The following is a 17,653-nucleotide window of genomic DNA, read 5'->3' on the forward strand; positions in this document are numbered from 1 at the left end:
TCACCTGGCCACACCACCCTAGAACACAGAAACAAACAGTCTCAGGTAGCTACTTTGGAGGTAGCAGTGAACACATCAAGCCATGAAGTTGGCTGCAATCACACAGAGAAAACATAAAGAGGAGAATGAGAAGAGATTTGGGGATAAAGCCCCACAAACCTGGCCTAGAAGGAGTGATGGGAGGGGTGGAGGAAGCGCTAGGTGATGTGATACCACAGCAGTGAAAGGGATGTGGTCAGCAGGGTCAGCTGCTACAGAGTGGTCCAATGGGACAGTGACTGAAAGCCGTCTGTGGATTTAGTAACAAAGAGGTCGTCAACAACCTCAGTAGAGCCAGGCATGGTGGCACACGCCTGTAATCCCAGCTCTCCCGAAGCTGAAGCAGAAGGATCACTGCCAGTTCAAGGCCAGCCTGGACTTCATAGTGAGTTCAAGGCCAGGCTGAACTACACAGTGATTCCCTGTCTCAAAGAAACAACCACCCCCCAAAAAACCTCAGTAGAATGGTGAAGATAAAGTTAGATTGCAGAGAGGAAAAGGGAGGTGAAGAATGGAGATGGCAAATGGTTGGAAAACTTTGGGGAATCCTGAGAACAAAGGGAAGGAAAGGTAGGTGGTACTCAGAGAGGGATGAAGTTTTGATTGTTGGTTATCTGTTTAAGATAGGAGAGAGTTGAGCATGCTTCAGTTTGTTTAGGGAATGACGAGGGCTGGGGATGTAGTTTAGTAGCAGCTGACTGAGCATGCACAAAGCCCTAGGTTTGATCTTCTGCACCACAAAGTTTTAAAAAGAAAAAAAGAAATACAGTGGACCCTTGACTTACAAACTCAATTTGTCCTTGAGACTAGTTTTAACTCAAGTTGCTCAACTGAAAGCTCAGGCTCCTCTATACAGCCTTCAAAATCTCTCTCCTGGATACAGGCAGATCTCAGTGTCCATGGAAAGACATTGGCCCAGGATTTCTCAATTAACCCCACACAGGAAAGGATGTTGTAATGTTCCTTCCAGAACTCTTTAAGGGTTAAATCTGTATCTGAGACCATCTGGAAACACAAGCAGCTGGCATTTGGGTCATAACTCAAGACTTTGTTCCTAAGTTAAAACTAAAATTCAGGTCATAACCCAAGTTGTTCATATATCAGGCCAGCTGTAACTTGAGGGTCCACTGTAACTATGAAAACTACTCAACCTGTTTAAGAAGTGCCCTTCACTCCCCAAGGGTATGGAAAAATCTGGAGTGGAGTTCTGAAGGTGGTGGGGAGGAATAGGAGCCCAAGTTCAGGTGGGAGCAGATTGCAGGGCTGGGTGCAGATGCAGGGGAGTTGGCGGAAACAGAATAGGAAATTCACCTAATTGTGGATTAAAGACCACTTCACCCCTTAGGTAAGTCACTCCAGAACCATCTCTGGGTCTCAGCACATTCATTTGCAGAGGAGAGTACTAGAATTTATGTCTTCCAAATTTGGTTTCCATTAGTCTAGACAGGCATGGTGCCACTGAGCTAAATCCCTGGCCCCTAAGTTTCTAAGCTTTTAAAACTTGGTGAGTCTGGGGTTTTGTAATTGTAAAAATCAGTCCAAACATTTCGTATTCCTAGGATTTTCTGATTGTGCAATTCCAAGATAGTTCACTTGGTGCTGTGAGTGGGTTTGCCACCCCGTGGCCTCCTGAGCAAGCAGGAGGGAGCCAGTTGCCCTTCTACAGGAGGTTACCAGGAGGCCGTTGCACAGGCCTCTTGGCAGCACACCCTGGGCACGCTGGTGTGAAGCACCACCTGGCCCTGGCTTTTACTCCATTCCAGACACCCCAGGCCTGCTGGACAAAGTTCAGAGAGTGGCAGGTGGATGAGGAGAGGCGGAGGCAGAGGGAAGGATCTGAGGGAACAGGCCGGCATTTCCCACTTGCAGTTCTTCCCACACCTCTGTGTAGGGAGGTGGGGGAGTAGGGTTTTGGAAACATAGGAAGGAGGGAGTGAGCTGCTCACACTTAGTCTAAGACCTGAGTGGGGCTGGTATTTGGGGTAGAATTCAGAGACCTGAGTTCCTGCTCTAACTCTGTGACCTGGGGCCATTGCTACCTTTCTCTGGACCTGTCCCTCCCTTAGCAGTCCTTCCAGATCAAACTTAGCAGTATCAGAGGTAGCTCTTGGTTGTCTTCCCAGGGACTTTTAGTGAAAGAAAGCTAGATTCGCAATTTCAAGTACTATTTTTGAGTATCTACCTTGGGAAATGTGATGCATTTATTCACTCACTCATTCAATAGCACAGTTCCTCTCGCTTACTCTTGTGATAAGCACTGAGAAAACAATAAAAGCTCCCATCTCCTTTTGTTAAATTATAGCGTTTAATAGTTCACTTATTAATTCAGCTCAGTTCCAGGTCCACCTCACCATCTTTTATGTTTTGTAAATTTGATTTATATGTATATCTTTTCCTTCATCTGGAAAATGGGAATGATAATTTCTGGTTACCTCACAGGGTTGTTTCAAGAATCAAATATTCTATAAGAATATGAACACTGAAAATGGTAAATGTTTAGATCAAGGCACTGCTATCATTATGTCTTTTATTATTGGTCTATGAATATGGGTCACTCTCTAGGGAACATGGAGCATGAGAAGATGAGTAAGACTTGGCTGATTCCTTCAAGGAACTTTTAATGTTTGGTTAAAATAGCCTCAATCTTCTTTTCTCCATATTGCCTATGGCAGTGGTTTTTAACAGCTGCAAATGAGGTCAGACTGTTTTCCCTTCCAGCCATACCAAGCTATAGTTTCATGGGCTAGTCATTAGACCAGCACAGAAACATAAATTCCAGAATGGCATGGGTCCCAGTCACTCATGATCCTTTAAGTCTCCTACACTAGCACCTTTTTCTTAAAACCCAATGATGTTGCCAGCTCACTATTGCCTGATGTAACTCTACCTGAAAACAATTATCAAGATTCACTTACTTGCATGCACTGGGCAAGCTTCTAGGGACACAGGAATGAGTTATGAGCATGGTTCCTGTCCTCAAAGAAGTCACCATTTATTAGAAGCAACAGATTAGTAGACTTAAAATCAAAGTACAGTGTAATAAGTGCTGAAAATAATTATACTGCAAGTCCTGTTTTTGTTTAGCCATTTCTTGAACACATAGTGAAAGGGAACCTTCTGTCTTCCATGATATTCCATCCTACTGTTGGAGAATTCTGATACACTTATTCATTCAGTCAGTCAACAAATCATTATTGAACCCCTTCTGTGTCAGACACTGCCAGTCCTAAGGATACAGGCTATGCTCCTATCTTCATAAAGCTCAGATCTGGTGAGCAAAACAAAGAATAAAGAGATCTGTAATTTCAGGGAGTGATAAATGCTATGAATAAAAATTAAACAAGACAAGCAGATAATGGGGGATAAGGGGATTCTACTTCAGATAGGATAGATGGGGAAGTCCTCAGGGCAGAAACCTTAATGACATAAGGGAACAGATCACAGGGAGAGGAAGTAAATAAAAGGAACAGCAGGGCTGGGGATTTATCTCCGTGGTTCCACTGCCTGCCTCGAAAGCACAAGGATCCGAGTTCGATCCCCAGTACCAAAAGAAAAAAAAGGAACAGCAAATACAAAGAAGCCAGGCATGGTGGTGCATGCCTGTAGTCCCAGAGGAGGATGAAGTAGGAGGATCACCTCAAGTTCGAGGCCAACCTGGGCTACATAGTGAGTTCAAGGCCAGCCTGAGCTACATAGCAAGACCTTGTCTCAAAAAACAAACAAGAGGTGGGGATGTAGCTCAGTGGCACCTCGCCTGTCTGGCAAAATGCAAAGATCCTGAGTTTGATCCCTGGTACCGAAGGAAAAAAATGAAAACAAAAACAAAAGATAGAGTGAGAAGAGCCTTAGCACATTCAAGGAATAATGGGAAACTCACTGTGGCTTGTGCATAATATTTAGAACTGTGACAAGCTTTGGATAAATAGGCAGGGACTAGGTTATGCAGGTTCTGAAGACCAAGTGAGGAGTTGGTATTTTATTCTGGGTGTTTTGAGAAGTCACCAGGGAGTGCTGTGGTCTAATATTACAGAGCATTTTCACATATATTCCTCTCTGAGATTCTCTGCAACTCAAGAGCAGCAAGAACTCTAATTCTCCTGTTGGAGATGAGGAAACAGGTTCATGTTGATTCTGTCACTTATACAGGGTCTTAGATTAGTGGTGGAGCTGGAACTTAATACACCAGATCTCCTGATTCCTCTCTCTCTCTCTCTGTCTTTCATAAACCTTTTTTTTTTTTTTTTTGGTACCAGGGATCGAACTTGCGACCTTGTGCTTGCAAGGCAGGCGGCGGAACCACTGAGCTAAATTCCCGGCCCTCTCTCTCTTCCTTTCTTTGAGACAGGGACTCACTATGTAGTTCAGACTGGCCTTGAATTCACTATGTAGCAAGGGCCAGGGACAAAGCTCAGTGGCGCTCCACCTGCCTGGCAAGTGCAAAGTCCTGAGTTCAATTCCAGGTACTGGGGTAAAAAAGGAAGAATTCACTATGTAAACCAGGCTGGCCTCAAACTCACAGTGATCCTCCTGCCTCAGCTTCCTAGTGCTCAGATTACAGGTGTGTGCCACCATGCCGAGCTGATTCCCATCTCTTATTCAACAATGTTTTTTCATATTTGATTGCCAGTGAATGAATTAATGAGTCAGTCAATCAAGTCCCTGTTGGGAGCCATCAAAGCCAGGACACCAGAGTCTATGCTGAAAATGCACACTGCCATTCAGACTTGGACTGAGCACTACATGATGCCTTCCTAGTGTTCAGGGATCACAGTACATATATGTGTGTGTTTGTGTGTATTTTCTCTCTGCTCAGGTGGATGAAGAAACCCCGATGTGGTGTCCCTGATCACCCCCACTTGAGCCGAAGGCGGAGAAACAAGCGCTATGCCCTGACTGGACAGAAGTGGAGGCAAAAGCATATCACCTACAGGTGCTCTGACTCCCTTTCTTCCTCCCTGGCTTCAGCCCCACACTCACTCTGTTTTTCTGCCCGACTTTCAGAGGCTCACGCAGTAGGAGGATCTGGAGGTCAGGATGAGGGCCAGGCACATGAGCATCCTGACCTGGTGCTGAGAGTCTGTGACTGCGTCTTCCTCGTGGGTTCCACGGGACGGTGACCCCAGCATCACGGTTATCTGGCCTTTTGAGAGCTTTTAGTTGTGTTCTGCTTAGGTACTTATGGTTTTGTTACAGAAAACGGAGTATAAGATTGTTCGGTAACTTTCAGCTGTGGTAAAAACCCACGACAGAATTCATTCTCCCAGTCAGTGCTTGCCAAACCCCACTGCCTCTGATCTGGATCCCCTCCTCACCAAAACCAGCCTGACAGACTTCACCCAAGATTTCCAACAGAATCCTAGTTTATTTGGCCTTTCTTTCTTTCTCTTTTTTTCTTCTAGTCCTAGTAATTAAACCCAGGGGTACCCTACCACTAACCTACATTCCCAGTCCTTTTTATTTTTCGAGACAGTGTCTCCCTAAAATTGCCCAGGCTGAACTCAAACATGTGATCCTCCTGCCTCAGCCTCCCTTAGTGCTGGAATTACAAGTGTGCACCACCATACCCAGCCAAGTTGTTTCTTAAGGAGTATAAAGAACAGGGACCTAAATTATAACAGTGTTATTCCTTGACTGTCTGGGGAAATCAAGGCAGAGCAACATTAGTCTCCAAGTCTGACCAGCAGCCTGAGAGAGGGACGATGAGGCTGGTCAAAGCAGACTCAGACACCAGAATTCAGGTGAGGCCAGGCAAGGGCGTGGCATAGGGCAGGCTTACGTGGGCTCTGGTTGGCACTTCTCAAGGCTCTGATTCCATCTCAGGTGGAGCCCTAGGTGCAGGGGCAAGACCCAAGCTAGAGGTTTTTGGAACTAAACAAACGGCTGTCTACTGACAAGCTACAGAGATCAGAACAAGATTTTTTCCAGAAAAATCTAATGAGAACAAAACTTAAAAGGAATCTGGGTTAGAAACTGCCCAGACTCTGGGTCTCCTGAAACAACAGAGTAGATTAAGAAAAAGAACTGAGCTCTCAACTAACTTTGACCTTAACATCTATTACTCAATTTCTCTGGGACTCTGCTTCCTTGCTTATGGAATGGGTAGACGAATCTGTGCCCCAGGCATCCATGGGGCAGAGCACACCCACAGGTACTGATGTCCTTTTGTGGAGTACCATGCAATATGGATATAATAACCTTAAAGAAAACCCGTGATGGATTCAGTCAGATACTGCCCATGCCAGCTTCTAGGTAGACAAGCAATAGTTGGTACCAAAAATGTTTTAAGAACTTTTCACTTAAACTCATCTCTGCTGTTTGAATAATTTTTTTTTGAGTACTAGGGATTGAATCCAATACTTCTGCACTGAGCTACATCCCCAGCCCTCTTTAATTTTCATTTTGAGATAGGGTCTCACTAAGTTCCCCAAGTGGGACTCAAATTTTCAGTCCTCCTGCCTCAGCCTCAGGCCTCAGCCTCAGGCCTTGGTGCCCTGCACCATGACTAGCCCATGATAGTTCTCTTCCTTGGAAAGAGCCCTCACTCCAAAGATCCAGGGATGCTCAATGGGGAGGAACTGACATTCCAAGGCCTAAACCAAGTGCTGGGATTATAGGCATGAGCCACCACACCCAGATATTTTTTTCAGTGCTGGAAATCAAACACATTCTAGGCAAGCACTCTACCAAGCTTATTTTTATAAATTTTATAAATGTACATATTTTATGTAGGAGAAAAACTTAAAATGCAGAAAATGCCATCTATGAATACATTTTTTCTATACATTGAGAGGATCCTTTATTCAACACAAATTTTGTCAGAGATAAAATAAAAACACTGGTTAAAACAAAGCCATTTCAGGGCCGGGGATTTAGCTCAGTGGTTTCGCACCTGCTTCGCAGGCTCAAGGACCCGAATTCGATCCTTGGTACTAAAAACAAAACAAAACAAAACAAAGCCATTTCTGATTGAGGCAAAGATAGAATCCAGAGGTCTACCTACTGTGCCCCCTTCTGTCACTGCTGGGGAAGCTCAGAAGAATTCTAGAACTCAAAATGGGGAGTCCACTGGCCATATTGCCTCTAATGTCCCCCTTTTTTTTTTTTGGTACTGGGGATCGAACTCAGGACCTTGCGCGGCAGGCACCAGAACCACTGAGCTAAATCCCCGGCCTTTGATGTCCATTTTAACTTTGCTAGTCTCTGGCTTTCTGCTCCTCCCTAATTATCCTCCCCTCTTTTACTAGCATTCACAACTATACCCCAAAGGTGGGTGAGCTCGACACACGGAAAGCTATTCGCCAGGCCTTTGATGTGTGGCAGAAGGTGACCCCCCTGACCTTTGAAGAGGTGCCCTATCATGAAATCAAAAGTGACCGGAAGGAGGCAGACATCATGATCTTCTTTGCTTCTGGTTTTCATGGTGACAGCTCCCCATTTGATGGGGAAGGGGGATTCCTGGCCCATGCCTACTTCCCTGGCCCAGGAATTGGAGGAGATACTCACTTTGACTCAGACGAGCCATGGACACTAGGAAACGCCAACCATGATGGTAAGGCAATGAGGGGATGGATGGGGTCAGTCCTGGGTTGCTCAGCTATCAGGGAAAGAAGCCCTGAGGAAGAGCTTGGAGGACACCATGGATAAGATTCTTGCTTTGTAAAGTTTCTTCTCCAAGAACTAAGGGACCCAAGAGCATGGGACCTGTGGTCTCTGATAATATTCAATACTTGACACACTAGGGCCAGAACTACAACAGTGGTCCTCCTAAGATCACTTAGCTGGTCTCACCGGGCTGAGGCAGGCTTAGACCATGAACAAGAAGATAAAATGATGTGTCAAAACCTAAAAAAGGGTAAAAAGGTGCTGAAGCTAAATCAGTCATGGCATCTGAAAGTGGTAGACTCTGACTACAGCCACTCTTAACAGGTGCCATAATTACTTTAGTATCCTTGCATAACTTTTATGCATCACTAAGATTCAGTGAATATACATGGGAGCTGGAGTCAATATCATGCAGTAATAATAACAATGCCCTTCAGGTTGCCAAAGAGTTCTTCATCCATATTTTACTCACAATGCACTTGCTTAGTAAGTGTGCAAGGATACAATCATTTTGTCTATTTTTAAGACAAAGTGTTCAGCACTCAAATGGCATAGCTAGTAGGTGTCAGCACCAAGGTTCAAACTACCTAGTTATGTGACTAGGGACAAACAATTCACCCTCAGTCTCTACACTTGATCTTAGCCAAAAGGCCGAGAAGCGATGACCCTCAATCTCTTAGTGCATAAAATAGAGGCTGGTGTAGGTGATCTCCAAAATCTTTTCCAACTCTCATGTGACATAATATGAAGTCCCCCAAAGATGGAGGGGCAGGGATGGAAACATTAAAAATAAATAAATAAAGACATGGTCTCTGCCCTCCAGAAGTCCAGAAACAGATGTGGACATGAGTGGGCCTGCCACATGGTAGACTCTACTGAAGGCTGCAGCAGAGGCCCAGTCAATGCGATGGTGGTCTGGAGGAAAGAGAGATGGAGGGTTTGGCTTTTAAATTTTAACATATAAGAGTTAGTAGGTATGTTCATGTTCTAAGGTCCATGCCAAGTGCTTTCCACACATTATGTTGGAGCTAGATGTTGTTATTGTCCCCATTTTACAGATAGGTATATTGAGGCCCTGAGAACCATTAAATAACCTAAGGTTTCATAATTGTTTTGTTTTTGGTACCGGGGATTGAACTCGGGTCCTTGTGCTTGCGAAGGTTTCATAATTGGTGAGTGGTAAAATAAGGCTTTGAACCTGACTGTAATAATCAGGGAGCCCATACTCTTAGCCACCATGCTAAGCTTTCAAACTGCAGAATTGCCTACAAACCACTTTCAAGAACACAGCTTCCAGGGTCTAGGCTCATACCCTCTTGCTATTGTGATTCTCAGGGTTCAGAGAGGACCTAGAATCTGTGTGCGGCCTGATCAGTTCCCTTGGTGCATTTGATACAGGTATTTCACCACCTTGAACACACCACTTCATCCCTGGAGTTCCCCTAACCTGCCTGATCATAAGAAACAACTGAGGGCCTTGTTAGAAACATGGGTTCCAGGCTCTTCCCCTGGAGATCCTGATTCTTAAGCTAAAGCAAGTTTGGGAAACAGTAGGCATCTTTTTCTGCTGTAGGTGCTATGAGCAGACTCTTCCTGGCCCATTTCCTTAGAGGCCATGTCTGGTGTCTACATGTGGGGGATCACTCCTGTAAGAACACCCCAAATCATTGTGCTGCTCAAGGTGTGGCAGTTCTCAGCTTATCTGTGAAAGGCTGGTTCAGGGAATAGTTTGGCCAAGGCTCAGCCTAAGCAGAGTTACAAAACTGTTAGATTCCTTTGTCCTCTTCCCTATGAAGTGCCATTTCCTCTGCCCGGTACATCTCCCCTATATCCTGGACATTTTTCCTGCCTTTCTGTCTACCTATTCTTTATCTCATATTTATGTTTTGATTGGTGTCTGTGTGAACTGATAAGATACGATAAGAAGGGGACCAACATTTTGAGGCCCTGTTATGTGCCAGGAACTTTTAGCTGATAAGGATTCAGTTGTAGCCCTGGTAGAGACAAGTGGATTTTCAAAGGCTTGTTGTCCAAAGAAGGTGTTGGAAAGACATTCCTATCTTCTGCACCCTTTTCTGCCCAACACTGGGAGGTTGCACTCCCACACCCACTTGCTGCTTGAATTTGTTGGGCTCAGCCCCCAAATCCTAAGAACTGATGGTGGGTATGAGAAGAACCCAGTACCTGTGGATGGGCATCATCCCAGCACTCCTCCCACCTATACCATCCCATTGTAGATAAGACTCCTCATTCTGATAGTTCTGATAGAAATTCCAAGATAGCTAATGTCTTTTTTGGACAGGAGTCAGGCTTTTGCTTTGGGAAACCAGATGCAGCTCATAACAACTGCAACAGACCCCTGGCTAGTGAGCTGGTGAACACTGCCCCAGGACAGGTTTTGGAATGAGAGGAAAGGAACCAAGATTTATTGAGCACTTTTATATTATCTAATTTAATTTCCACACAGACTCAGCAAGAGAGGAAGTGGGTTCTCCTGGGAACTTTTTGATTGTTGGCTTCCTTCTTTTTTCTAAACTTTCATTATGGAAAATTTCAAATTCACAAAGGAGGGAGAATGACTGTGATTCCTAGGTACTCATCACCTGCTTCAGTGATTAACATCATGTCATTCCAATTTCTTTTTTTTTTTTAATGTCATTCCAATTTCATCTACCCCTTCCCACTTTTATTTTTTGACTGATGTGTTTTGGGGTTGTTTGTTTGTTTGTTGGCTGATGTGTTTTAAAGAAAATCCCATGTATGATATCATTTCCCCTGTAAATACTTTGATATATACTTCTAACAGATAAAGACCTATTTTTTTCCTCTCATTCACTCAAGACCCATTTTTTGTTTTTTTGGTATGGGGGATCGAACTCGGGTCATTGCGCTTGCCAGGCAGGAGCCAGAACCACTGAGCTAGCTAAATCCCTGGCCCCCAAGACCCATTTTTAACATAACCACAAAGTCATTTTCAAACCCAACAAAATTAACAATTTCTTAAAATTGAACCCAGTTTGTGTTCACTTGCCCGAATTACTATAAAAATGTCTTTTACAGTTGTTTGAGTCAGGATCCAAACAAGATCCATGTATCACACATGACTGACTTAAAGCTTTTGCAAATTAACAGTCACACATATATATACACATTTCCCCTCTTGTATTGCAGAAACAGTTTTGTGTCCCTAGTGTAATAATTTGGCTTGACTAGGTGCAGGTTCACTTTTTTTCTTTTTCTTCTGGGGATGGAGCCTAGGGCCGTGCATGCTAGACAAGTGCTCTGCCACTGAGCTACATCCCCAGGCTTTTTAAACCTGTGTCTCATCTTGACAATTCTTGAATATTGATAATCAGATTGAGATGGGCTGGGGATTTAGCTCAGTGGTTTCGCCGCCTGCTGCACAAGCACAAGGACCCAAGTTTGATCCCCGGTACCAAAAAAAAAAACCAAATATGATAATCAGATCTACAGGTCTGACTAGATTCAAGTTCACCTTTTTGGCAGGAATCCTTCCTCAGTGGTATTGGTACTTCCATTTACCATCTTGGGAAGTACATATGATGCACACTGTCCTACTTTTAGTGATGTTAAGGTCAAATAGTTTCTGGTCATGTCAGGCTGACTCTACTATTGTATAATTCATCTGTGAAACAAGAAGAAGAAAGAGGAGGAGGAAGGGGGAAGTTGTTGTTTACATCCTAGCACAGACCTCCTAAATCAGAATCCTCCCTCCCCCAGTGTTTCAAAGGCTCCCTGGAGGACCACTGGATTGTAAGGTGATTCTCATTCCCCACCTCATGGAGTCTGTGAAGGGGCAAGCTGGACCACTACACCTTTAAGTCGGTTATTGGGGCTACTTCCAGAAACTCCTTCTGTCCTCATTTCTTTTAAGTGAGTCAACCAGTGAAGTCAGCAGATAACACTACACGGTGCTGGCGAGAGAGCTCAGCCCTTCACTGCTCCTGCATAGGGAAAGGTGATGAGACAGGAAGAGCCATCATGACCATGCTCTGCTTCACAGGATAGAGCCCTTCCACACTTATGTCACTAACTGTTCCTCCACCTGGGGAGGCAGGGATGATGATCTCCATTTTACAGATAAGGAAAGTGAAGTTCTGCCAAGGATTTAAGAAATTCACATAGTTGGTAAACCTGAGACTTACCATCTTTAACAATGCTCCCCCTGAGGGTCAGGGTTCTGCTACAGGTGGCCCAAGAACCACACTTGGAAAAATACTGAGTTTTTGGCACTGTTCCATCCTGGGTGCTGTGGAGCTCAGTTTGCCCCCAGGTTGCTCACAATCATGAGTGTGCACTAGCAACTGTAATTAATGCAGGCTGGAAAGTGGCCAATGCCTAAAGACTCTCCGGAGAAAATGCTGGCAGAGTATGGAAGAGGCAGCACTTGGGCCAGTCAGGAACTCGAGGCAGGCTTCCTGGGAGACAGGCATTGAACTCAACTGTGAAGAAAGGAGGATGCTCCATGTGGAAAGGCAGCACTGGCAAGAGAACAGAGGTGAAGGGAAATGTCTTTTGGGGATTAGGGGAGTCAAGATGACAGGAATTATAAAATAAGGAGGTCCTAAGAAAAAGAATGAAGCAGAGGTAAAGGTGCACTGGAGTAGCCAGGCAGACTGTGCTAAGATGCCCAGGGACTTCCAGGAACACTTGCTATTAGGATGCTGGTCCTTACATAGCCCACCATTACCCTACTAACTAATAGTGATACTTCTGTACCAGAAGCTTTACATACCTTGTCTCATTAATCTTCACCCCCATTCTCATAAAGAAGGTACTATCATTCCTTTCATTTTACAAAGGAAGAGACTTAAAATATCATTCTGATAGGACATGTCAGAGCTGGGATTTGAAGACAAGCTGTCTGACTGCCAGAGACCACACTCCAGACCACTCTGCTGCCTGGCTCCTGCCTTCTTAGGGAATGAGACCTGAAGAATCTCCTGACCATGAGGCACTGGAGTCTTCTCCATAACAGGCCTCCTCCTTGTACCTCTGCTTTCCCTTAACAAGCTCAGGGAGTTTTCTTGCCTCTCACTTTCCCTTTCCTTCCCAAATCTCTGTTGGGTTTCTGTGGAGTAGGACACTGGCTCCCCACCTCTTCTCTTCCTTTTACCCCTGGACCAGACTTGTAGCCCCCTTCTTTCAGAGGCTACTGCTATTCTTTGCAGGCTCAGGTACAGGCTGAGTAAAGGTTGAGAGTCTGCCCAGCACTCAAGAGGCCTGCTCCCTGGGTGCCTAAGATCCCTGTGGATGGCCTTCAGGGAGGAGCCTGGCCAGGAGACAGAGGCCCTGAACAGCTTGTCCCAGGTTCAGGAACAGGCCAGGAATGGAGCCAGAACAGGCCCTAGGAAACAGAGCTGCTTTCCGCTGCCTCTAGCAGCCACCTTTGTTTGGGATGGAGCTCAGAGATGAGCTCACGCCTCCCCACTGCCAGACGGACCAGGACCTGAGGAAGGAGCCGGGGGCTGCCAGGCCTTCTCTTGCCAGCCTGCCCTTCCTACCAGAAGGCCAGCCCCAGGCTTTTGGCCAACCTTCCGCTAGTCTTGCCCATCCTCCCTCCTTTCCACTGCTCACAAGCAGCTTCGCTGAAGATACCAGTGGTGTCACTGGAGTGGCAGGCTCGAACTTCCCGAAGTCTGGGTCTGGCTCAGGGGGCTTTTCTTCTCCCAAGACCTTAGCCAGAAAGGTCAAACAACTCCTGCCCCCATCTGACTTTCATGGGCACTGGCTGGGCTAGAGAAGGGGCAACTTTTCCAGGAATGCTGGGGCCAGAATAGACCCCTAAAGCCTCCCTGGACTTAGAAGTGGCAGAAAGGGGCTGAGAAATGGCTAGGGCTAGGAGATCAGAGGCATGCAAATGCCAGCAGTCAAGGCAAGCAGGGGTCTATAACTGGGCAAGCCAGAGCCAGTACTGTCTCTACAATGGACTCCCCAGTTCCCTACCTGGCATTTCTTTTCCAAAACTGGGATTACTTAATCCCCCCAACTTCAGGTCTTGCTATATCTCAGACCTAAGACAGAAGCTTAGGGGAGCTAGCTTTAAGAAGATCAGGTTGTGGAACCACTGGCCTTCTGCTTCCTTTTGATCAGTGGGCTTGTTCCACAAACCAAGCTTCTGTCTATGTATAGTAACAACAGTGGCAGCCACTCAGGACCACACTACTCTATCATTGTTATCTTAGAGGTAGGCATGATTCCTCTGTTTTACACATGAGGATATTGAAACTCAGGGAGTAGACACATGACCATGCTCACAAAGATGGTAACTAGAGTTTGAAATGAGGATGCCCTTTCCTACTCTGAGGATGCTCGTAACCACCATGTCATGCCACCACCTCAGTTTCACATTTGGGATCCTTTGTCCCATTTTCAGCACCTGGATTGTGTCTCCATTCACACTGGAGTCCTCGCCTTGATCTTGCCTTGCAGTTCAGTTCTTCCAGGACTGGAGTTCTGATAACGGAGAGCTTTCCTGCACCCAGTGCCCTACTTGCCCTGGGTCTCTTGAAGCTAAATGCCAGCCAGCCACCCCCAAGACTTTCTCTAATTGTCCCCACCACTGCCACGTTGGCTCAGGCCCTTTTCTTCTCCCACCTGGACCCTGATACTGGCTTCAGAACTGATCCTACTGGTTTCATTCCCTCTAATCCTTCCTCCAACTGCACCCAGGGTGATTTCATCCCCACTCCACCCACACTCCTGCTTACACCCCCAACTGGCCAAGGAGCTGATCCAAATTCCTTTGTAGGGCATCACAGAGCCCTGTTTGCCAGCCTGGCTGACCTCATCTCCCTCGGGCCCTCCCCTTGTGCTTTGTTCCAGAGCCAAGTGAAATGAAACTGCTTGTCCCTGGACCTGGTTTATAGCATTCCCTCTGCCAGGAACACCAACCCCACCCTTCTCCACCCCCTGCATTCATTCTCCTGACCAACTTCTTACCTTTCAAGCCTCAACTTCAGCTTCACCTTTATGAAGCTTTCCCTAAGCATCTTCCTCCAAGTTTAAATGACCTCTTTCTCCTCAGAATCCCCCTTGACCCTTATAGACATCTGGTAAAGCACCAGGATTGCTGTGTCACTTATGTTGTTTCTCTCTCCATGACCCCCACTCTATGGAGAGGTCTGGAAGGCAAGGATTATTCTGATTTCTTTATATGTCCCTAGTGTTCAGCACAGAAGGGATATGCTCAGTATTTTACCAAGTAGTGAACTAATTGACTGATACCCTCCTATGTCCCTCTCCACAGGGAACGACCTCTTCCTGGTGGCTGTACATGAGCTGGGCCATGCACTGGGACTGGAGCACTCCAATGACCCCAGTGCCATCATGGCACCCTTCTACCAGTACATGGAGACACACAACTTCAAGCTGCCCCAGGATGATCTCCAGGGCATCCAGAAGATCTATGGTGTGTGGCAGGCAAGAGAGGCCACTGTTCCTTCCTCAGGGCTGGGTTGTAGCTGCCTTCCTGTCAGGAATAGGTATAGGGTGGAAAGCCTTGCCACCCATCAGCACCACTGTTGTGTCTCTGTGCGCCAACCTTTACTAGGCTTCCCCTGGCACACTTGAGAAACCTAGGGGAGGGTCTGGCCTGGGACTGGGAGGGACAAAGGTGAAGAGAGGCCCACTCATTCTCTCTTCTCTACCTTCTCCCCTTTCACACACCTCCCTCTCACCTCCTACGCTCCATTCCCTTCCTCTACCAGATGGTGACTGGGCCCTCTCCTGGGTACCCCCGCTAGCCAAGGACAGCCACACATGTGCCTGAGTAATAGTGACACAATGTGATAGATATCATCGCCACAGCTTTGGTCTTAAAAAGGAAAAAAAAAAAAGAGAAGCCAGGCTGCTATCTTGATAAGGTATGAAAGGCCTTCCCACCACGCCTCTCTTCCCAACTCAGGCCACACTAGCATGTGAAGCTCTTGTTCTGGACAGTCAGTACAAATGGGAAGACTAATTTATTTGAGTAAATAATGTTTGTCATCATAGCACAGCCCCCAGGCAGTAGAGCACAGGAGTGGGACTCCCTCTAGAGAAGTGCCCCAACCAGAACCCTGGACCTCAACAGGTGAAGCAGCAGAGGGCTAATGGGGGCAGCAAGTACCAGAGGTAGAATGGACACTATCTGCTGACAGATCAGGTGAAGGGAAGGGGTGAGGGGAAGGAGAGGAGGGCCAAGGACAACACCAGTGGTTCTCCCTTTTGTAATCACAGGGGCAATGGAATTTACCTATCTAACTTAGGGTCTTTAGTCTCCAGTGCAATAGCCACTAGCCACAAATGACTATTGAAATCAAAATGCATATTACTTAAACTAAAGTTCCAGACCTCAGTCACATTAAGAACTAGTCGCTTAGGGCCGGGGATTTAGTTCAGTGTTTCCACCACCTGTCTCGAAGACACAAGGTCCCGAGTTCGATCCCCAGTACCCAAAAAACAAAACAAAACAAAACAACAACAACAAAAAAGAACTAGCTGCTTACTTCAATAGCTACATAGCCACATATGCATGTGGTTGGAGGCTACTGTATTGGACAGTGCAGACACAGGACATTTCCATCATCATGGATCAGCCTACTGGACAGCTCTGATGTACAGGCTCTTTAAAGCCACTTAGTGTAGTGACTCTCCACTTGTTCACCCATTGGAATACCTTGGGATTCAAATACAAAACACTGACACTCAGCCTTCATCTCAAAGAGTTGGGTTGGTTGGCCTGGAGTGCTTCCTGAGCATCTGGAGTTTTAAAAGCTCCCCAGTGATCCTCATATGCAGTCCCACTTGAGAGGCACCAATCTAGTGATGAAAGAAAATGTCAGGATTGAAGAGAAGAGGCCAAGGGTTTAGCTCAGTGGTGCTGCACCTGCCTTGCAAGCACAAGGTCCTGAGTTTGATCCCAGGTACTGAAAAAAATAATAATAATAAGTTCTAAGATTGAAGAGAAGAGGCCCCAGGGCACTCCAACATTTAGGGTAGGGTGAGATAGCCCCAGCAAAGGAGGCTGAGAGGGAACAGCTCTGTAGAAGGCAGGAAAACCAAGAGTATACAGCTCTGGAAAAGAGGAGCATGTTTCAAGACAAGTTTCTGGGATCTTGCTACTCAACATAGGGGCCTCAGACTAGTAACATCAGCATCACTTGAGACCTCAGAGACATGCAGGCTCTCTGGCCCTACCCTAGGCCCTCTGAGTCATAATTTGCATTTTATCAAGATCCCTAGATGATTCATATGCTCAAAGAAAGTTTGAGTGACCAATTGGATTCTACAGCATGGTGGTCATTGGTGATTTTGGCAATAGGCTTGGATGGGGAGCAGGACGGAAGCTGAAAAAGTGGGGCATGTATGAAGATGAGCAGAGGAAGAGGGCATGAGATGCTAATGATAAGGAAGGACAGCTTGCTCTTGCAATGGAAGAGGGAAAAAGAAGTACTAGATTTGGGGGTAAAAAGATGAGCAGCCCCATTTGATGGATGTTTTTATTTATTTTCTCAAAAACTGGGGGAGTTATGTCAGGGAGAGGGGACAGGAGGGTGGAAGATGACAGACTTGACCAGGAACTGCCTGAGTGATGACAAGGCTATGGCAAAGGGTAGAAAGGAACAGCCGGACACCCTCTAAGATGCATCTCTTCTCTTCAGGACCCCCAGCTGAGCCCCTGGAACCCACAAGGCCCCTCCCCACACTCCCGGTCCGCAGGATCCACTCACCATCTGAGAGGAAGCATGAACGCCAGCCCAGGCCACCTCGGCCCCCCCTGGGGGACAGGCCATCCATGCCAGGCGCCAAACCTAACATCTGTGATGGTAACTTCAACACAGTGGCCCTTTTCCGAGGCGAGATGTTTGTATTTAAGGTAAGGCTGGTTGACTGGTGCCACCCCAGTTGTCCCCATCCACTCTTCCCCCAGCAGGGAGCAAGGAGCTCCTACTCTGGAATAATCTGCCTGTGTGCCTGGATAGAGCTGGCCTAGTGGCCAGAACCCAGG

General features: G+C 46.4%; 1 protein-coding gene and 1 pseudogene across 1 annotated transcript in view; one reads left to right on the forward strand and one right to left on the reverse strand.

Annotated features, from left to right (window-relative positions):
- Mmp24 (matrix metallopeptidase 24) overlaps positions 1 to 17,653 on the forward strand; it is a 44,612-nt gene that overhangs the window by 19,146 nt on the left and 7,813 nt on the right. The window contains exons 3-6 of the mRNA XM_087188942.1: positions 4,853 to 4,969; positions 7,284 to 7,588; positions 14,912 to 15,073; positions 17,307 to 17,521. Of these exons, the coding sequence (XP_087045068.1) occupies positions 4,853 to 4,969; positions 7,284 to 7,588; positions 14,912 to 15,073; positions 17,307 to 17,521 (799 nt within the window). The remainder of the gene's footprint in view (positions 1 to 4,852; positions 4,970 to 7,283; positions 7,589 to 14,911; positions 15,074 to 17,306; positions 17,522 to 17,653) is intronic.
- On the reverse strand, positions 8,137 to 8,304 carry LOC147824714 (U2 spliceosomal RNA; annotated as a pseudogene).

This window comes from Heterocephalus glaber, unplaced genomic scaffold (genome assembly GCF_053883595.1).
Source record: "Heterocephalus glaber isolate CG9 unplaced genomic scaffold, H.glaber_assembly_v1.0 deba00001532, whole genome shotgun sequence".
NCBI classification, from domain to species: domain Eukaryota; kingdom Metazoa; phylum Chordata; class Mammalia; order Rodentia; family Bathyergidae; genus Heterocephalus; species Heterocephalus glaber.